General features: G+C 39.5%; 1 protein-coding gene across 6 annotated transcripts in view; it reads left to right on the forward strand.

Annotated features, from left to right (window-relative positions):
- ARB2A (ARB2 cotranscriptional regulator A) overlaps nt 1-22,593 on the forward strand; it is a 258,117-nt gene that overhangs the window by 22,620 nt on the left and 212,904 nt on the right. For all 6 annotated transcript variants that reach the window (XM_005489617.4, XM_074533519.1, XM_014268930.3 and 3 more), the window contains 2 exons: nt 2,894-2,995; nt 5,644-5,744. In XM_005489617.4, coding sequence (XP_005489674.1) covers nt 2,894-2,995; nt 5,644-5,744 — 203 coding nt within the window. The remainder of the gene's footprint in view (nt 1-2,893; nt 2,996-5,643; nt 5,745-22,593) is intronic.

Consider the following 22,593-nt stretch of genomic DNA (forward strand, 5'->3'; position numbering starts at 1 on the left):
ACAGCTTTTAAAAAGCTCTTGGACTAGAGTGCTAAAAGGGAAAAGGCTTTCAGGACATTGATATCCATATTGGTTTAATAAAGTTCCCATTGTATGTTTTAAAACATAAACACATCTAAATGACTTAGGGGTAAAAATAATTTACATAAATGGCATATTTTAGATAGTGGCATTCAGCTTTGGAAGTGCAGGAAATTGGTAAGACCTACAAGTAAACTAACCAAAGTTTTAAAGTGTTTGCATCGCACAGTTGTATTCTAAATTGTCTTTCAAAGGAGAAAAAATAACATAGTTTGCCACTCAAGTGTACATCCTGGATTTCTATCAAAGCATTATTAGAAAGCAGTGTTCCATTACATGTGATGATAGATGTCATTTCTTCAGTTGCAACTGAGTTTTTGTGAAGTATTTGGTGAAAACCATGTAGTGCTTTTATAAAACTTTGTGCCAATTCTGTTCAATTAGTATCTTTTGAGGAAGCTATAGTTCAGCTTTGGAAGTAAACTCCCATTTTATACATGGCATTAATTTAATTATCTTTAAGGATTAGTGCTAATGATGTGATTGAGTGATTTTCCATTTACCTATAGAAGGTCTCCTGCAGATCACTCAGTTTTCAACTCTGTTGAACTATTTCAAATTGAGTTAGAAAGTCCAAGACCTTAGGTAAGAATGGTAGATCAGATTTGGAAGGAATTGCCAAGCTGTAAGACACTTTAGATAATTTTAATTTGAAAAGTTGCACAAGAAGAAAGTGAACGTGTCAGTGGTTTCAGCTCAGAACAGGTGCAGTTCTCCTTAGTGACTGATGAAAGCTGTAAGTCATGACAATACAAGCTGTACCTATTGTGAATAAGCATAATAATAATATACCTCATATACTATGGTCCTTGATACTCAGGAGATTGATTTTTTTTTTTTTTTTTTTTTTGTTGTTGTTGTTGTATAGTAAGTGACACTTCTGTGTAAATTCATCTCAAAATAGATCATGGTAAAATGGTATGGAAACTCAAGTGAAATTAAATTCTAGGGATGCAGTGTCACTGGAGTCTCTTCACCAAGGAGAGAAAGATGTGCTAAAGACTTGCTACCTTGATCTTGTCAAAGTACAAAGGAAGAAAGGACACATTTTTTACATCCTGTTGTGGGAGACTTTGACAAAGTTCTTTTCTTTTTCCAAATCATTTGGTTGAGAACCAAAGGAGCTTCTGCAGAACTTCCAAAGGACAGTGTACAAGAGCAAACACGTAATTGCTTGCATGAATTGGATTTCAGGGGACTTGCTGTTAAAAAGATGTGATTTAAAAGTGAGCTGTGGCTGACAAAGACAGATTTAGAATCATCCAATCAGTATCTGGTGTTATATAGACATTTAGATGCTACAGAGATATTGAGAAGCCATAATGCTTGTTGGAGAGATGTTGAATTTCAACAACCATACCCCAGATGGCTTTTGGTCCTCCAGCTTTGCCCAGTGGAATCACTCAGAAGGAAGAGCTGGTGACAATCACGGATGCTGGAATAAATGTAAAGTGAAGAGTCGTAGAAGTGTAGGTCAAGGAACTCTCAAGAATGTTAAAGATAATTTTCAGTACATTTTAAACAGTAGAAATTCCAAAGTGTTGAATGTGTCAATCCTAAGTTTAGGTAATGTGGGTAGCCTACTGGCAACAAGACCAAGCAAAAATAGTGGTACAAAATATAAAAATAATCATTTTAAGTAATACAAAGATGGAAACATAGTTAATGCTGAGTGAAACTTAAAGAAAATTAGTCTTTTCAAACGATTTTCTTTTTCTTGAGCTACAGCGTTGGATAATAATAAAGGTAAAAATCCATATACTTAGAACATTAGGAATACTTAATGTATTTCCTTGGTAACACACAGTATCTTGATTTATGAAATAATTATAGTTCAAGTCAGTTTAGCACTCTGGAACAGAATGTTTGTGTGGTCTTCAGTTTCATCTGATGAACAAGTAGGAAAATGTATTTTGGTGAAATCCTGCTGAATTGCTTCTTGGTTTTGTTTTTTTTTTTAATTAATAATCAGAAAATATGTTAGACACATAGCACTGCGTTGTGTGGGTGATATGCATTGAGAAGAGATCATTGTACACTATTACCTGTGTAGCAGTAATTGTTTGGTAGATGTAAAGATGTCCCCACAAGTCTGCCTCTGCTTAAATGTAAATCCTTAAATCTAGGGTAAAGAATGTAGATTATGCTAATTTTAGTGTACTTGCATTGGTGACTGCATGTAGGCTGTACCAGGCCATACAGTCCTAATGTGAAAAGCATGTGTATGCCGTGGCTTGCTGTAAAGTGGATGGAAGTTTCTCTACCTTGAGGGCTGTTAAAGGGGATGGCTGAGCGAAGGATTTAGGCCTAACAGTCTGGGTATCAAAGGAGGGGCTGAAGGCTGGTGTGGTCACACATCTGGTGACTGTCAGTGAGATGATGTCCTCAGATAATCTGAACTCCTCAAGAAGGCATTTAAGATGCTATCGATTATTTGAAACTGAAGCTAGAGAACTTTATGTTAAAACCATGATGCATACCTCAGAGACTTACTTTCTAACATTGAGGTAATGAATCATTGAAACAAATCGCTAAGTCTTTGGTGGCTTCCCTTTCTCTGGACATTTTTAGATTAACATAGAGATAAATAGGTAGGTAAATAAATAAGTAAATAAATGAGTATGTATACAGGCAGTGAAGTCCAGCTTTTGAACCTTGAACAGGATTTCTATAACAGTGTTTTGTGTTTAGTAATACTGAGATATTCTTCTGTCCGTAAGATCTACAAATATCAGCAAATGCATGTTTTTAGTTTTACAAAGGAAATAAAAGACACAGCATGCGTTATGTACTTTTTCTTTTCCTTTTTTAGATTTATTGTCTAGAATAGACTTGGATGAACTAATGAAAAAAGATGAGCCACCACTTGAATTTCCTGATACTTTGGAAGGATTTGAGTACATTTTTAATGAAAGTAAGTCATATGTGCTTTGTAAAGACCATATGTAGAATAATGTTGAGCAGTTATCAAAAGTTGAATTATACCTTGTAAGTCCCTATTAAAATTTCATACTTTCCTGTTAGGATTGAAATTTTAAACTTTAGTGCTGATAGACTTGTAAATCTGACGCCTGTTTTTTATTTCATACAATTATCACAAAAATCCCTCATTTCATGCAATGTTGTGGAGTTGTACTGGGCCTACTTTTATGACTTCCTGTTTTCTGTAACAAAAATGTTGTTGATACAAAAATTCTGAAAGTAATTTCTGTAGCATTTAAAAATCAGAATTAAAGATTGGTCACTCATTTAAGGAATGTTTTATTTCCTGATAAATTTTTATTTCTACAGAAGAAGTTGTTTTTTAGATAATAATTTGTCTCATTTTATTCCATTAATACCAATAGGAAAACACCTATGTATGTTGATAGAAGAATAAGCAATATGATAGACTGTCTCTTCTGGTATGGAACATAATTTTACATTGCAGCCAAGTGTGTGACAACTGCAAGCAAGTACTTCCAGCTAGCTCAGTCTCTATGTTAAATGACTTAGTATTTATAATTTCCAGTGCATGCATTTTAAAATCCAGGTGAGAAACGAACTTCTGAACTAAAGTAATACCGGACTGCAAGAAGTGACTCTTTCAAGATTGTTTAAAACCTGTAGAACAAATGGGAATGTTTACAATTTTACTTCTTTGCAGTGCCTGCTCTGTGAACAGAGGAACTTTAGTTTCTAAATCTGCCTGTTTCACATCTTCCACTTTTAAAGGAAAAAAAAGAGCTTTCCTTTAAATGACAGTCATTTATGCAACACTTAGCTTTTTAATACCCTGATGGCTTTCACAGGTAGGTACTTAGAGACTAAAAGTGTCATGAAAGTGATGCTCTTTCTTTGATGGAAGGAGTTCAGCTCTGTCACTTTTCAGCTCCTTATTTTTAGATCTGCACAGTGTCTGTCTTCCTTACTGACTTCAGAGTTAATGGTTCATATGTGGCTGATAAAAAGGGCTGAAATTTAAATTTTGGGGAATGAATTATTTTACTGAATATTCCGTTACTAAACCTCACAGCCTGAGTGACTTCCATAGAATAGGAGGAAAACCTATTACATATGCTAAAGGTCAGCAAAGCAAAAAAGTCACCATTTTGCTTTTATATATTTAATTCAAATGTTCAGTCGTGTATTTTTATGTTTTAATCATGCTTCTTTTTATGGTGGAATAGTACAGAAGTTTTTTGTTAGATTATTTAAATCTGAATGAGGCAGGGGTTCCAGAAAGTCAAACGAAAAATGTAGCAGATATTTGTTACTTGTGGCGAGAGTCAGTTCATGTTCATGAATGCCATATTTGAAGAGTATTTATCTGAGAAGAAGCAGCTGAAAGTAAAGTTATTATGAAAAATATGAGAACGAGGATGTTTGAACCCAACACAGGGGTAGGAAACTGTGGAGAAATACTTCCGTGGTATCTAGTACATGAGGTGAGGCAGGTCTGGAAAAAAGTTAAATCAGCAGATAAGCATAACTACTAGACGTCAGATAATATAACATAGACATCAGATCTTAAACATTTTATTTAAAGCATCAGGAATCAAAGTGTAAAAGTTCTGTAAATACATGAACCAAGTAATTTTTTTCTATCCAAGAGGAAACAATACAGAGGAACCTTTGTTTCAGCTTTGAGTGTTTACTGGCATGTAACACTGTTTTTAATGTTTCACTGATACACTGCAGTTTTCTATCAGAACTTGTGTTTTGTCTGATAGGCTGAAACATTGTTGGTAAAATATTTGTTCTTGTAGTTGGCTTCCTACTGGTTGCCTTTTTATTATTATCATTGTTTTAACACAGTCCATGTCTTCACAAGTGGTTGGGTTTGGCGTTAACTTTGGCTATAAACAAGGTCAACTACAGGAAGTTACAATGAGAGCAAAAGTAGCATGTAGTTTTGCTCTGAACAAGCATTCTGCTTTATTCTACTGTTGTAGTCTCAGTGAACCCTAAATCTAGGAAGTCTTACTTTTCCTAGAAAATCTTTTTCCAAGATTTCATCTTGGGGTTAAGATATTTTCCGTAACTGCAGACATGGTTCTTTTCAGATTAGCTTAGAAATTTGTTAAGCTTGAAGATAAATATTTCCCTTGCTACCAGCTTCCAGCTCCCTTTTGTATTTGCATTTCTTTATAATGCAGTTAGTTTTGAATTAGAAGATTTGTAGTTACAATTCAATCACCTGCAGATCAAATATTAACTGCTAATGTTTACATTTCACTGTTAATTCATAGCAGTTGAGATGTAAATATGTCTTGTGAAGTACTCTGGCATTTGATATCTGTGTGATATGTCTTGTGAAGTACTCTGGCATTTGATATCTGTGTGCAATTTCACTGTCATAATTTCTGTTTGGCGTAATCTAGCAGTATATACAATAAAATGGGAGTGCAATTTTTTATGCTACAGTTGTTTTCTGTTAAAAAGCCTATAACCAAAAATGAGGAGGAATTCATAATGGCTGGATTTTTAGATGTAGACTTCATTTAAAATTTTCAGCAATTGAGTGTGTCTTACTTTTAATGAAGAAGTATATTAACTATAATGATTTTGTTTCTTTTACAGAAGGGCAATTAAGACACATTAAAACTGGGGAGCCATTTGTTTTTAATTATCGTGAAGATTTGCATAGATGGAACCAAAAGCGCTATGAAGCCCTCGGAGAGGTACATAATTTGTGCGTGTGCATGCATGTATGTATATCACTGTGTGTAGCATCTAAATATATGCATACATTTAATATCTGTGTGCATGTATATGTGTACATATAAAGGTGTGTATGTAGATGTATATGTGGGTATTTATATATATGTGTGTGTTTGTGTGTTCATGTGCTATGGATTTTGTTCTGTTTCTCTGTAGATACAATATTTTTGCATACATTAATAAAGTTTTAGTGGGGTTCCAGTCATTAATATAAAGTATTTCAGGATTTACTGCATATTAATGCTCTAACAGTAATTTCTGTTGTTTGCTATATAGCTTATGTGGTGATTTAGATTACTCTTTGACTTTAGTATATCTTCATAATAGAATATCATCTACCTACGTAAGTCAGATTATACAGTACAGTATTTTCTTTAACCTTAGTCACCTCATGGATTAAAAAGCTGCGACAATTTTCTTTTTGGCTGAAGATAAATGCATTGGTTGATTTTCTCATGTTACCAGGAGATACCAAGAACCACTAAATAAAACAGAAATCTGAAGATTAATTGCTTCATTATCTGTTGGTGTATTTGGATGCTACTGGTACTTTCTAGGCAGTTCAGCCCCCCATAACTACCTGCTCACTCCTCACTGTGGAATAGGGGAGAGAATCAGAAGGGTAAAAATGAAAAATTCACAGGCTGAGTTACAGTTTAATAGGTAAAATAAAAGCTATGCACACAATAAGAAATCAATTCACTTCTTTACATCAGCAGGCAGATATATACCCATTTGCAGGAAAGCAGGGCTTGTTTATGCGTAATGGTGCCTTAGGAAGAAAAGTGCCTTATCCATACAATCCTGGAATGGGTTTAGGTTGAAAGGGGCCTTAAATGTCATCTAGTTCCAACCCCCTGCCATAGGCAGGGACACCTTCTACTACATGAGGGTACTTGAAGCCCTGACCTTGAAGGCTGACAGGGCTGGGGCATCCCCAGCTTCTCTGGGCAGTCTTCTAGCGCCTCAGCACCCTTACAGTCAAGAATTTCTTCCTAACATCTAATCTAAAGCTACCTGCTTTTGCTAGGTTTGAAGCTATTGCCCTTTGTCCTGTCACTCCATGTTCTTGTCAGTAGTCCCTCTCCAGCTCTCTTGTAGCCCCTTTACTGGATGCTGCTGTAATGCCTCTCTGGTGATGTCTGTTCTCTGGGTTGAGCAGCCCGAAGTCACTCAGCCTGGTTCATGGGAGAGGTGTTCCAGCCCTCTGGGGGTGCTCCTTGCTTGCTTGCTCAGCTTTTGTCAGCCTGGGCTCTCTGCTGCAGCTGCCCAGCTGTTTGTCCTGCCAGAGCTTTGTTGCCAGGGATTGATGAAGCTTGCTTTTTACCTTATTCTCATCATTCTTGCCAAGAACTGTGGCAGGGAGTAGAAAGTGAGTGGGGCTACTGCAGGTGCTTCTCACATGTTTCGCTTTGTATACTTTTCCAAATAAGGGGTAGTGCTGTGTCTTGATATACACTTCTTCTGAGAAAAAATACTGTTGCATGGCCTGTGTGTATGGTTGTTTTTGTGTGTCTGCACTGTTCAAATATTCCCATTTTCCAAATAAGTGAGTTGCACAAGACATGACTCTAAAGATCAGTGTGAGCTTCCTGTGTCACCACACTTTCCTATGCATATTTGGAAATACATGGTGGATTTCACATTCTGTGCATCTGAAAAGTGTGTGTACTTCAACCCACAGTAGTATGAAAAGCTTTTTGTGATTTTTTTTTTTTGTGCACTTTTTCTGGGACCAGGGATCTTGTATCTGTGATCTGTGCTGTACAATTTCCTTAGTTATAGTCATTCTCCATGTTCCAGTTTGAATGATCTTTTAAAATGCGCTTTGTTTATATTGGTAGGTAAAGATCAAGGAAGGCTTAAGGTCAGATATCTGACAGGGAATTGTTCTAAGTTGTCTACTTTGTGTTTTTAGAGAAAAAAACCCCTAATTTGTCTTTCAGTCTTTTTCTACTAGGTGCTCAGTACCACATAGTTGTTCAAACAAGCCACAGATTTGTAGTTGCTCCATTGTCTGGTTTTGATGTAGTTATTTGGGAACACAGGAGGTGCTGTTCCTTGGCATTTATTCACATAAATAAAATCTTGTTTTGTGCCATAAGTTAGTGGGTCACTGATGCAAACGTTGAATAATACTGGAGTGGTGTATCACCCTCTGATAAGTTGTTTTGTAGTCTAAGGTGAAGATGTGTTTAGCAAACTGTGGTAGCTTAAGAAGCAGTCACTCAAGTGATTTGTAAAGTGATATAGTAAAATCTGGCCTTAGGCCTTTGCTTTGAAACATCATCCTTTGGTTGTAGGAGTTCTTTAATGTGCATTTAGGGTTCAGTTATGTAGCTTGCCATCCAGTGAGATAATGAAGTAGCTATATTTGTATCACTGAACAAAATTGTTTTATGTATTCAGTGTTTCCATTGTTAGCTCAGTCATTGCATGCTGGTTTTCTAATTTTTAAAGAATATGTATATCCTACACAAGAAAGCTTTTTTTTACTGTGCATATACATAATATACATATATATATATATTTGTTTGTTGTGGAGTGTTTTTAATGTGTTTTATTGATTTTAAGAAGTGAGTGTACTCCCTGGCCTTATAATACCAGCATCATTCTCTCTTTTCTGAGCATTAATAGATTTCAGTTTGGTTATCCATGGAGTTTTTTTGCTGATAAAAATCATGAATACACTGTCTGTGATGTTCTGCCATTTTTCTGATTGTGTGGAAATTGGTTCTTCAAAAATCAAAATGGTTTCCATACATCTCCTCTCCTTATATCTTTTTTTTCTTCATTCACTGATCAGTTATTTCAGGCACACAATTTTTTCCTGCAGCCTTTTGATATGTGTTGTTAATAGACAATTTAGGGAACTGTTAATAATTTTGTGATTCTGGTTCAGTCATTGCTATTGTGGCATTGAATTTTGTAGAGAGCCTCTCCATTTGCTTTTTAAAAATTAAAATGGTAGCAGAAGTGCATAGAACATAGCGTTGCAGCTGCTTCGAACTGATGATTAATCTTTGTGGCAAGTTTGAAGTATGATAGAGAAAAATTTTGTGCAACAGTTTAGTTATTGCAGGCTTTTGCTGACTTTCTACTTTCATACTCATGTAATATCCAGAGTATCCTAGCATCAGAAGGTGGATATTGTCTGTTGCTTTGCATGTATCTTACAGCCTAAAGGCAGTTATAATTTGTTGATTACTTGGAAGCCATTGAACATTGGCATTAATATTTTTGGGAATGCCTTCACTGATGAAGAGACTTTTACCTGTGCTGACAGTTTACTTCTCTACCAATGTCTTGGAAAATTCAAAGAGGATTTGTAAATATGTAGATTATAATGTGGACCATAACATAAATACCTCTGCTGTGATCCTATTCAAGTTAATGCCATGTCTTGCAGTTGCAGCCATTCTGACCTGCAAAAGGATCTACCTGCCTGTAGGCAGGTAGTAGCAAAAGAATTGAGATGGTTTTTTGCTTTCACCGTAGTATAATATTTTGTATTTATGTAGAACAGATACGTTAAACAAAGAAATGAAACACTTAAATCAGAAATTCCTGGTATCATGTATGATAAGATACAGTTAATTTTATGTCATCAAAGAAGTCTTGTTCCACTAAATAGATTGCCATCAAGGTTAATATTTGATTAGTGTGCGTGTGATAAGTATGTAAAATTATGACCTTGACACCCATAATTCAGATGGCTGGGAGTAAAATTGTATTTTTATTTCCAGATCTCCTTTAAGTTAAAGAACAGCTTGGTCTCAACATGATTTAAAAAATAAGTGTTCACCTGCTACTAATTTCCTCCCTGGTTGCAAAGACATTATTTTTTTTTTGATGACTGAGAGGCTATTTACATAGCACAAATGAAAGCATAGAGCAGCAGAAGAGGACATGTAAGTTAATGAAGAAGGAAGCATTAAGTAGTCTGCATTTGAAAGAGTAGCTTCTTGCATGAATAACCCAAAATCTGATGATAGGCTGCACGTGCACCTGATAGTACTTAAGGTCCAATCTTGCAGCCAAAGCTCATGTGAATAAACTCAATAGGTCTGATCTTATGAATGAGGGCTTCAGGATCAAGTTTCAAATAAAATGTGCAGATTATTAGTAGAAACCCTTACACTCTTAGTTTCAGTTTCTTTGCAATTTGTCATTGAACATTCCAGATTTTCTCTGGCTAGCAACACTTTGATATAAAGTACATGCTTCACACTATGATCGAGCTGAATTGCATGTGTACCTTGACTTCTTAAAATGTATTTGCTCTTAGTTATTTAGTATTTAGAAAAACTCTTACTGAGTCAATGAAATAAATTTATAGTGATGTAATGTATTGTTGGATTAAGGAACATTTGCCTTTGTGGAATGCCTGCTTGGCCTGTTGAAGAGGTTTTGCTGTTCAGAGATGAGATACCAAATACTTAAGGGGTGTCTGTGAATTGAATTTTTTCAGTATCTTGTTCTACGACCAAATAAGGATGAACTTCATGGAGGTAGTAAAAAGGTTTTCTAAAACTCCTGTTTCAGAGGGAGAGTGAAAGCATCTAATTCAAATATCTCCCCTGTCCTGATTTCTGAAAGCGGTTAATTTCTGGTTTGTGTGATCTCCTCTGATAGTGCTGTTTCTCTGCAAGTTATGCCCCATTTTGGTGGTTTAGAAGTGGTACTCTTCAATTCAGTCGTTCCACTGAGGCACTCCAAACCGTGTGCTGTTTCCTTCCTTCCCCTTCCCTCTCTTCCCCTGTGATGGGATGGAGAGCACTGGGGGCAAAAAAAGTAAATATGATGGGTTGATATAAGAACAATTTGCTGGAAACAGCAGTAAGATAAGAAAATCAGCAGAAACAGCAAAAATATTAATAGCAAAGAGTCTACTAAAGCAAAAGTGTGATTTCCATGCAAAAGGCTCACCATGGAGGTCTGATCCATGCAGCCAGGCTCCCTTGCTCCAGAAGTGAGCCCTTCCCTGTTTGTGGGAGGTAAGGAATAATCTTGGGGTCCTAGCGATGCCTGTGCTCTGCTGTGCAAATGAGCCCTGTCCTGACCAGAATCAGGGCCCCCATCTACTAATGAACATTGCAGAAGGCTTTTTGCTTTGGCAAAATTTTATAGTGGAATCAATGTCACAAAATATATTTACAATTGCACCTCTCCTTGAGCTACACATCACATTTCCCCATCCATCTATATTACCCATGAAATGTACTCAGGTCCTTCAACAAAAACAATCCCACTGATGGGTTTGCCTTTGTTGGAGGCCAGCTAATCCAAACTGTCACCCCTGACAGATTCCTCATATGCACAATGTAACTCTGTCCCTTCTGTGGTATGTGGGGGTTTTGATTGGGCAGGGCCAGCTAGATTGGAACCTGTAGTGTTAACTAACCAGGTAGTCTTCAAATAAATGTAGATCCCAGTGTTTGAAGTTTCCACAACCCATTGCTTTCAATGTGGTTTTAATAGTCCATTGCATCATTCAACCACCAGAGGCTGGTGCATGACAGGGAACGTGATACCCCCTCAATCACTCAATATTGTGCTCTCTGGCCATGTGGTCTATGAGGCTATTTTTGGAACCAGTCTCATTGTACTGATGCCTTTTCCTGGTCTTAAAAAATTGAGAGCCAGACACATTTGATGGATAAGGGGTTTTTACCTTGGTAGTTTAATAAGAATGCTGTGGTGCACCATTTCATCAAGGTGGGATGTGCCGCAAAGCACACATGCTATAGATAGCGTATACAATTTCTAGACTTTACTAATTAGCATACCTAACAAATATGCCCCAATGGAAGGCCTGGATGAATGGCATGATATTCCCCTGGATGGGCCAAATTTCTAGTTTACAGGATATGTTCTAGAGAAAACCTTTGTTTCCCAGATAGTGTAGGGTTTTCCAGCCTCCTCCTATAATGCCTCTAGGATGTTTGGTCTCCTGGCCTAACAAAATACTAGGGCTATCTTATCAGACATAAGGAATTACAAGTATGCGTGCTAAAAATACCGAGCATACGTGAAGGTTATATAAGAGGTATATAAAAGAAAAGGCAAAACATCATCTTCACAACTTCATCGGTACAACTCAATTTTTTCTGGGGTGCCATGTTGCCATAGGATTTGCTTTCTGAAGCCCAAGCTGTCATTCCAGCTCCCTGTGAGGCACAGGGTTAGGGTGAGGGCAATGTAATTATTAACCTGCCAAACCGCTATTTGTATTTCAACCATCATCCACCACACCACAGGGGCTGTACCTGCTTGGCCTGCTTGATCACAGTGCATGTTTCACAGTTATGGATCAGCTGGGAAATGGTGTCCATCGTTAAATCCACCCCATAGTTAAGCCACAAGCTCATCTGTATTGTTACATCTCTTCCCTGCTGGCCTGAGGCATCATGGGCCCACCAACCAGCAATAATTCACCCTTATGCTGCCAGTCCAGATCCACTTGAGGCGCTTTAATTGGCAGCCCAATCCACCTGTCCATTCTTGAAATGCTCTTCAGTAGCCTGACTCCTGTGTGCATGTATTGCATACATGACATGCCTTTACAGCCAGCTTCTCTGCCTCAGTAGTGATGTCTTGCCACAGTTCTTCAGCCAAGATGGGTTTATCTCTGTCCTGCCAGTTGGTCTTTTTCCATTGGGCCAGCGACCCCTGCAGTGCATTTACTGCCATCCACAAGTCAGTGCAGAGGTGCAGCACTGGCCATTTCTCTCATTCAGCGATATCTAAAGCCAGCTGGATGGCTTTCAGCTCTGCGACCTGACCTGATGCACCTTGTCCCTCTGTAGCTTCTGTGACTCACCATGCACAGCTGCTTTCACTTTTCAGTGTAGCCCAGCCATACAGCAGGAGCCGTCAGTGAAGAGATCATATTCCTTTTGATTTTCTGTCAGCTTATTATATGATAGGGCGTCATCAGCATATGTAACTTCCTCCTTCTCTTCTTATGATAATCCACATTTTTTCCTTCACGCTGAGTCATGATTCCTGGGCACTGGCATTTGCTGTTTAAGCTTTCTGTGTGATGAGAGTTATCCAATTACTCCACATAGTATTGGTGGCATGTTGTGTGGACGGGACTTTGCCTTTGAACATCCAGCCCAGCACTGGCAGTCAGGGTGCCAGGAGGAGCTGAGCTTCGGTGCTCATCACTTCTGAAGCAGCTCAAGGCCCTTCATAAACTGCCAGAATCTTTTTCAGTTGTAATGTAGTGGGCCTCAGATCCTTTGTATCCCCAACTCCAGAACCCCAGCGGTTCATCCTCCTCATCTCTGGTACTTTTCTAGAGATTCCAGGAAGGACCATTCTCCCTGACTGTGGTATAGACCATGTTTTTCACATCCTCTGCTCTTCTTACTGCCTCTAGAGCTACTGCATGAAAAATCTCCTTTTTGATTTGTTAAAAAGCTTGCCATTTAGGACACCACTTAAAATCATCCTTCCTCCAGATCGCATGCTAGAGAGGGCTCACAATCTGACTGTAATCTGCAATATGCATCCTCCAAAAACCCACAGCATCTATTCTTAGCCTGTGTTTCCTTCTTGACGGTTGGCAGGGACATAGCTGCTGCTTGATAGACCATGTCCATTTGAGTCCAATGGTGTCCATCTTGCCATTTTACTCCCAAAATAATACTACCTGGACAGGTCCCTTGACCTTACTTTTCTTCACAGCAAAAGCAGCCTTCAGAAGGATTTGGATTATGTTCTCCCCTTTCTCACAAACTTTCTCTGCTATGTTCCCCAGGATTGTGGTGATGTCATCAGTGTAGGTGTTCTGGAGCCTCACCCTTTTCCAGTGCAGTGTGGGTCAGTCCAAGGTAAATAGTGGGCCTGGGTTTCCAACCCTTGCACATCCAGTTCCAGGTGTACTTTATGCCCTTCTAGAGGGCAACAAACTGTGGCCTGCACTCATGGCTAAACATATGGAGAAAAACACATTTGTGTTTTTCACCAACACATGGTGTCAGTGGTGGCACCATTTTGGTGCCTTGACTCCATACTGAAGTTCCAGCTCATACTGAAGTTCCAGCACAGCTGGCACAGCAGTGCTCGGTGGTGGTGTGACTTTTTTCAGGCCATGATAGTCCACTGTCAGTCTCCACTGCACTTACACACTGGCCATATGGGACTACTAAACGGTGAGTGAGCCTTGCTGGCCACTCACTGGTTCTCCAGAGCCCATTTCATGGCTGGGGTTCACAGTCTTGGCTGACGTGCTGCTATCAATGGTGCACTCCTTTGGTAGTGGTTGGTACCTGCTGTTCTTCAACCCTCAGCAGTCCCACAGCAGAATTGTCCTTTGAGAGACCAGGCAAGGTACTTAGCTGTCTGACTTCCTCTGTCTCCACAGCAGCTCTCCCAAAAGCCTACCAATGGCCTTTTGGGGTCCTTGAAATACCCTCTATTACAATCTGCCCTTGAAGGTGAGGGTAATGCGGGTTCTTGCTGATAGACCCTCTTGGGACAGATTTGAGTGAAATGACAGAGTCATCAGTGTCTATAAGTATATATAAGTAAGTTTATTTTAGAACAGTTTTGTTGTAATGAAAAGCAGATATGTAGCTGATTTAGTTATTGTCTTGGTTTAAGATAATTTAAGAGGGACACTCTTAAAATAAGGTACTTAAGCAATAAGGGGAAATTAATATGAGTAGAAGTAAGTGGAAAAAATATAACAGTTTATTGAAGAAATTGAATAGTGACAGGCAAAAAAGTAACAGCTGTTTTTTGTTTTGTTTTGGTTTTTTTAAATATAGAATAACAGCAGTAGTATTATGATTTACATGTAAAATGTTCACTAGGTAGCTGGACCAGACCCCTTGGCAGCCATGGTACCCTAACCAGAAGACGCCCCTTCTCCCAGCAGGAGAGTCCCCTCCTGCTGACACAGCAATGATGTGAGCTGGTATAGAATAAAGTCTGGGTCCCAGCCATGCCCCCTCCAGGCTACTGCAAAAATGTTCTGTTCTTGCCAAAAAAAGCCCTGTTCTTGCCAGACCAGGATACCCATCTACTAACGAATACTGCAGAAGGTTTTTTGCTTTAACAAAATTTTGATGTGGAGTCAATGCCACAAAAAACATTTATGGTTGCAATGTTTGGACAGAACTATAAAGGCAGGCAGATGAGAGAGATAGCCAGGATCTTTAAAATATGTGAAGGTGTGATCTCATTTCTTTCTACACAGAGAAGAATCTATGTGGAACAGAGAATCTTGAGTGTACCTGCTGAAGGAAGAGCCTAAATGAGCCTTATCACTTCATGGACAGCAAAGGCAGTTATAAATGCAGTACTTTAGGAATCCATGCCCTATGTGTTATAGGGGGTTTTCTCATACTAGTTCGATTATTTTCAATTTTTGCTAGGTAAGTGTGAAATAGAAAAATGGTAACGAAGACTTTAAACAAATCAGGTAAAACAATTAAAAATGGGGCATAATATGGAATTTCTCTATAATAGTAGTTCCTAAGCTCTAAGTAATACGTTTCTAGAAAGTTCCAGTCTTTTCCCATTTTTGAATCAATGTTTCTGATAACAGAGAAAGTTAGAGACAGCTGAAAAAAAATTAAATATGTGTACAGTCTTTGTAATTTTATGAAGATGTGAGCTTTTAACAGTTCGTTAATTTTCGGCATTTCTTTTTTCTGAGTGTAGTAAATGGACAGCTAGGATTCAGGACTACTTAACAGTACCTACAGAAATTTAAATATGAATCTTCATTACATGCAGTATATTCATTTGCATATGCTAAATCAGCTTTCAAAATCTGGTGTTTGTGAAGACTTTTTAGTGGCATGATTATGTCAGATGTGCTTCAGTGAACTCTTCTAGTTTGCAGGCAGCAATTGGCAGTACGTTGGTTCATCAGAGTAACATGACAGTTCTCGAAAGGTTCAGAGATAGTTTTATAATTATTGTTAGCATGATTTTTGAAAGAAATGGTGAGCATCTCATAAACCCAGATGGGAGTTTGTTACATTGTTGATAAATGTGTTTTACATTTTTAAATTGATAAACAGTGAAAAGCGGAAAAGATACAATAAGGCAGATGGTTGTTTATAAAGCACTTGTAAGTTGCTGCAATTCAAAGAATGGTCCTAATTGTTAAAAAGAAGACAAAAATTGGAATAGGGGGAGTGTTTCAATGAGTTCATAATAAGCTTTTTAAAAATAAAACCTTCAGCAGCTTTAGTTCAATTAGAACCATCCTTGCCATTCTAGTTTACATGCAAAGGTTTATGCTCTCAGTTCTTAACTTTTGTACCCGCCATTTTCATGTAGCTGAAATTAAAGCTACAGCTAATCTACCTGTATGTATCCATTTCTTTCTTTTTCTTTTTTGTGGCTTGGAAAAAACACAAAATTTATTGCACAGCAGAATGAAGTTGAATTATCACTGAACTTATTGTTTCCATAAAAAAGAATGAGCAAACTCCAAAATCAAGCAGACATTTTACAACAAGGAAGTAAAATGGTAGCTAGTTGACTTGTTTTTTGTTTAAGGAGTGGTGAAGAAAATGTTTTTTGACAACTATGTGACCAAAGTAAATACATGTTTAAGTAAGTGCTTAGGCAGAACACTAGTCAGTATGTGTGATGAAACAAGTTGGTGCACCTTTCTCTTGTGAATGTTTAGGTCGACTTTCCATTAGTGATCTTAAAAGTCTCCATGAAAGATGAAGTATTTTCCTATGTTTTCAGCATGAGTTTTTTGAAAAACAGATATGTAGATTTACTGCCTTGATCAAGCATCTCTTCTAAAATATGTTTATTTTCAATTGCAGAACTCCGGAAGAGCTTGTTCTTTCACAGAATTTTCAGCTTTTGCATGATAAAAACTTCTATGCTTTCTGTATTTTCAACAAGATACCTATACATTTAATTTATCTGGGGATATTTTTATTAACACTTAGCAGAGCACTGATATTGTCAGGGAAGCTGTATCAGTTGTGTCAGTTTGTTGAGTTGCTGGTCAGCAACTAGTTATATCAGGCTGGTCAGCTAAAAAAAGGCAGAGTGCCTTCAAGCAGGAGCATCCTAACTCTTATAATAGCTACAGGTCTATCTGCCTGCTCTAGTGGTGCAGCTTCTGGGTGTAAAGGAGATCCTAGATGAAACTCACTCTGGTGAAGTGCAAGTGGTGACCGTGGGTAGATGGAGCTAGACTTACAGTATGACTGTGAAGCTGACTTCTAGGGGAGAAAATGTTGCTGATTTTCAAGTTTTATAAGGTGGTCATATGTAATGATTCACTTAAGTTTTGTGAAGTTTGTATGAGAACTTTCGAAGAAGCAGCACAAATCTTCTGTAGCTGTTACCTTAACCTCTGGGAAGCATACTGAATGTCAAGACTGTACAGTCAGAATGTGACATAGACCAAGAGAAGAAAGAACAACTGTTTTAATGTCTTGCTCCATAGTTAAATCCAAAAGAATTAATTGCTCTAGGCAATGTTGGCCTACTTTTATGCCACTTCAGGATAATATTTAAGCTCTGTGAAAAGTTTGAAAGCTCTTCATATGCAACTGTGTTCTTTCCATTGTTGGAACCAAAAAGCTGTGCTTTCTACATGCTGTCAGGTTTTGACCTTAGCTTTAATTATGGGAAAAGTAGTTTCAAGCTCCTGCTCTGAGACCATTTAAAAACTGCATATCTCAACATCTAGCTCTAAAACTCTACAGGGAGTTTGTAGGTTTGATCAGGACTGGTGTTCTTATGTAGCTTTCAGTATGTGTTCTTTAGAATAGTGGTTTCTAACCTGAGGGTAAGCACACAAGAGAAAGCAACTAGGAAAGCAAACCCAGGACTACTTAGCAATCCATGTCTTTACTAGAAAAATGTGTGAAGGTCTGTACACTTCAGGTTCAAAAATACTTAGGTCTTTAAGAAATCAGAATAAGCTCATCCTTCAGTGAGAGTTTCCTTTACAGTGTATCTGCTTTAAATATCAAAGCCGTGCCTTTTTTAGGTGCTCCTGTTGGTATGGATCCTGCCACCTCTTCCCAAATTCCTCTGTTATTCAGTTCAGTGGGAAAAACCTTGTTGTGTGTACAGACTAGGGAACAAAAGGCTGGGAAGCAGTGCTGTGGAGAGGGAATTGGGGTTTTGGGGTTTTTTGTTAGTGCAATGCTGCATATCAGTAAAGAATGTGCTCTGGCAGCTGGGGGCATCAGGCCCATCAGTGCCAGCCCACCAAGGGAGGGGATTGTCCTGCTCTGCCCTACACTGGGGTGTCTCACCTTGAGTACTGTCTGCAGTTTTGGGCAGCATAATATCAAAAAGACATTAAGCTATTAGCAATCTGAAGGAGGGCCATGAGGATGGTGAAGAATCTGGAGGGGAAGCATTATGAGAAGTGGCTGAGATCACTTGGTCTGTTTGGCCTGGAGGAGACTGAGGGACTACCTTGTCACGTCCTCAGCATCCTCACAGGGGGAAGCAGAAGGGCGAGAACTGACCTCTTCATTCTTGTGTACCAGTGACAGGACACAAGATAGCAACATGAAGCTATCATGAAGGAAGGTGCAGGTTAAAGATAAGGAAAAATTTCTTCACACAGATGCCATTGAACACTGAAACAGATTCCCAGGGAACTGGTCACAGCACCTAAGCTGTACGTGTTCAAGAAGCATTTGGACAACACTTGGGGACATGTTGTGAATCTTTGGGCTGTCCAGTGCAGGAACAGGAGCTGGATTCAGTGATCCTCATGAATCCCTTCTAACTCAGCTTATTCTGTAATTCTATGAAAGTTTCAGTTTCCAAGTTCATATTGCCTTCCACCAACTCATTTTTCAAGACGTGTCATAATGCACTTCAAAAGGTATTACCTGATGGTACGTATGCCATTACTCAATTCTACTGTGTTTCACAAAAGTGCACATTAAGAGGGTTGTGTGCCTTGAAACCAGTTTATAGTAGTAGGAAAGGAAACAGCTTGTTTGATAACATCAGTTTATACTCACAGTTGTCAGCCAGGAACAGAGCCCTTGTTTGTCCTGAATTTCGATCTACTGTTAAGTTTACAGTGTCACATCACTTCTTTTTGAAGTGTTTAGGGAATGTCAGAGACCATTGGATGCTACTTTGCTAGGACTACATAAGGATTAAACATGAAATAAAAGGTCTGATAAATTCTTGCAGATATCAGCATAGTTCAGTGCTCTTGGTTGCAGTGGTCTAGTATGCAAAAAATACTTCCAGATGTATATGGTTGTAGGTAAATAAAATTAAAATAATTTTCACAGCAGGTAAGTTTAATTCACCTTCTGGAAGTTACCAAGTTGCATACTGAGTTGCAAGTAAGGTTTTATCAGTTCTCCATCAGTAAGCTAAAACTGGAAATTAATAAAGTATGTAATTAATATTTCTTTCTGGAGTAAATCTTCCTTTATACACATACTGTATGACTGAGTAATTTCAAAGTAAATCTGTAATATGATATTCACTTACCTTTGTGTAAGACAAATCTGATGTCAGTTCACAGTCAGCCTAAGAATTAAAATATATTTTTTATTTTCTTCAGCTGTCTTTTAGAAAGTTATTCTCTTTGGCAAAGTAGTCAGTATATTCTTCTAGTTTCAGTTTCTTGGGCTTACCTTTCCATCTTCACAGGAAACCAAATGAGGATTTTGTTAGTTAGTCTAGAAAGTTGCATTTATTTGGTTGCAATATTAAATGAACTGCTAGTAATTTTTGACATAAAAATAGCCTGTAACCCTAGAGATAATATAGGCAAAATGAACACAAATTAAGTAAATCATAAGGGGACTAGGAGTGGAAAGTGAACATTTTTAGCGTCATTTAATATTTTGTTGGAAATATGGCTGCATTTTTGTGGAGAAAAAGGATACATTCAGTAACACATAACATCCTTAGATCATAGCAACTTATTTTTGGATGCTTTGCAATATTCAGGAGTGCAGATGCTCTCGATCTTGCATTTCAAGTCATAATTTTAAGAGTACCGTGTTGGGAAAATATTTCTAAGCAGCAGAAATAGCAAAAGAAGCCATACTTCTCCTTTGCAAAACCAAGATTGTTTGGCTGACTATTAAAAGGAGTGTTCAGTCAAGCAAGGGATGATCTCCAGACAACTTGCAGGCAATTTAGAAGAGGCTTTAGGGACAAATGGGCGTAGCATGCCACTGAGGGCGTGGCACTGCAGTTCGTGGGCAGTTCTCCTGAGCAGGGGTAGCACAATGGGTGCAGACAGGCTCTGGGTGATGGGTTGTGTCTTTTGGTTGGTCATGGGATGGTTTTTTTTCCAAGCAATGGTTTACAAATGGTCAAAAGCCTGCTGCTGCCAGCAAAACTGTGCTAAGCCCAAAGAGAACCCGCCAAGCCTGGGGCAGTACCAGAGCACAGCGCAGAAGGCACCTGTGCGTGGTGTGAGCTGGTGAATGATCTGCTCTGTCAGGTAGCAGAGCTTAAGCAAGAGGTAGAAAGGCTAAGGAGTATTAGGGAGAGCAAAAAGAGAAATTGACTTGTGGAGTTACAGCCTTGCAACCTGAGAGAAGCTTGGCAGGAGTCAGAGGAGCCCCATCCTATAGCCTCGTCCCGCAGCCACAGGAGCTGGACGAATGCCGGCTAGCTGCTCCTGGAGTGACCGGAGGAGACCATGGATTCTGCCACTCCCAGGTTCTTCGCAAGAACACCAGGTAGTGGTGCCGTCTGCGGCGTGGGTGGTGCAGGCGAGAGCGGGACTACGAAGCACTGGGCGAAGGAAGGAGAGAGCGGACACTCATACCGGTGCCAAGACGCTTTATTGTCCCAAGCGGGGCCAGTGACGGTGTCAGAGAAATAAGTGTTTGGGAAGGCACTGATAAAGGGAATGGGTGTGACAGGAGGAGACATGAGGGAACCAATAAATGAAGCCCAGGGTAGGAGCGAAGGGCACAGCTGAACCAATAAGTATTGCATGGGGGGGGAAAAGGCTCAGGAGGCGAATCATATCTTAAATAAGGGATAACTGACATAGAAGTTTATCGAAATAAAGATGGGGGGGTGGTTATAGTGATGGACAGGGAAACTGGGCCGCGCCAGGAGGGAGGAGATAAACTTACGAGGACATAAAGAGAAGGACTAGGGGATCGGTTACCTTGACAGACAGGTCACTGGCAGGAACATGAGGGACAGATAACTCAGGGATGAACCATTATGAGGGAGGAACATGGCGGGAACCGAAGGTCAAACCATATTCTCAATTTATAAAAAATAGCCAACTTTACAACAAAACCTGTATAAAACACACAATGCTACACCGTCCCTCTTACCATCAGGCAGAAGGAGGAGACCTAGCAGGCGGGGGGAATGGAAATGGGTACCTACTCAGAGAGGTAGCAAAATTCCCTCCTGACCCCCATCACTTTCCCAGGTGCCCTTACAGAATCGGTACAAGGCCCTGGGTCCAGAGACTCAGGCAGATGATGGTTAACAAAAACATCTGGAGAGTGTCCCAGGTGCACTTTGTCTGTCAGATGGATCACAACCTCAGGAAATTAAGAACAGAAGAAGGGTAGTGTGAAAAGTTCACCACCTAAGGGGAGCTGAGGGCCTTGTATGTCACCCAGACCCATTCCACAGGGAAGTCTGCTGCTTTCCTGGGTCCCAGGTGTGGGATATCAGCAGGAGATTCCCTGAACTAATTCATCCCTCTGATTATTACACACTGCTGCTCATCCAGGTTGGCACTGATGACAAGAAGGGTACCAGGTGATTTGAAAGGACATCAGGGCTCTGGATTGATTTGTTGATGGGGCAGGAGCACAGGTGTGGTTCTGCTCAGTTCCTTCAGGAGCAGGGATGAATGAAAAAAGGAATAGGAAAACCCACATTATCACGGAATGGCTGCTTAAGGGCTGGTGCCATCAGAGGAATTTTGGTTTTTCTACCATGGGCAATTTTTACAACACTAGGCCTGCTTGAGTCAGGTGGGCTCCATCTGTTCAACAAGGGCAAAAGGATTCTAGCCCATGAGTTGGCAGGGCTGATTGAGAACTCTTTAAACTCGGTTTGAAGGAGGAAGGGGATGAAACCAGGCACTCCAGAGGTGAGCCCAGGGGTGGTAAGCCACAGTCGGGGGTGAAATCAGCAGCACAGCTGAAGTGCATGGACACTGATGCTTGCAGTATGGGTTACAAACAAGGGGCTGGAAGCTATGGCACAGCAGGAAAGCAATGGCAGGGTCACCATCGCAGAAATGTGGTGGGATGACTTGCAGGACTGGAGCACTACAGTGGATGGCTACAAGCTCTTCACAAGAGACAGGAGAGGGAGAAGAGTGGAGGGGCGGCTCTGTATGTTAGGGAGGATCTGGACACCATGGGACTTGAGATTAATGACAGTAAGATCAAGTGCCATGGGTAGGAATCAGAGAAAGACCATCAAGGCTGACATCCTGGTGGGAGTCTCCTACAGACCACCCACCCAACCAGGATGAAGAGATGGATGAATTATTGTATAAGCAGCTGGAGGATGTTTCAAGATTGCCAGCCCTTGTTCTTGTAGGACATTTAACCTGCCAGGTATCTGCTGGGAACTCAACACAGTGGAAAAGAGGCAGTGTAGAGGTTCTTGGAGTGTATAGAGGAGAGTTTCTTGTCACAGATGGTGAGTGAGCTGCCAGGGGTGGGGCTCTGCTAGACCTGCTGTTTGCAAACAGAGAGGAGCTGGTGGGAGATATGGGGGTCATCTTGAGCACAACAACCACAAAATTATAAAGTTTTCAATCTTTGGTGAAGTAAGGAGGGGCCTCCACAAAATTTCTACCCTGTATTTCCAGAG

Source organism: Zonotrichia albicollis, chromosome Z (genome assembly GCF_047830755.1).
Source record: "Zonotrichia albicollis isolate bZonAlb1 chromosome Z, bZonAlb1.hap1, whole genome shotgun sequence".
In the NCBI taxonomy this organism is placed as follows: domain Eukaryota; kingdom Metazoa; phylum Chordata; class Aves; order Passeriformes; family Passerellidae; genus Zonotrichia; species Zonotrichia albicollis.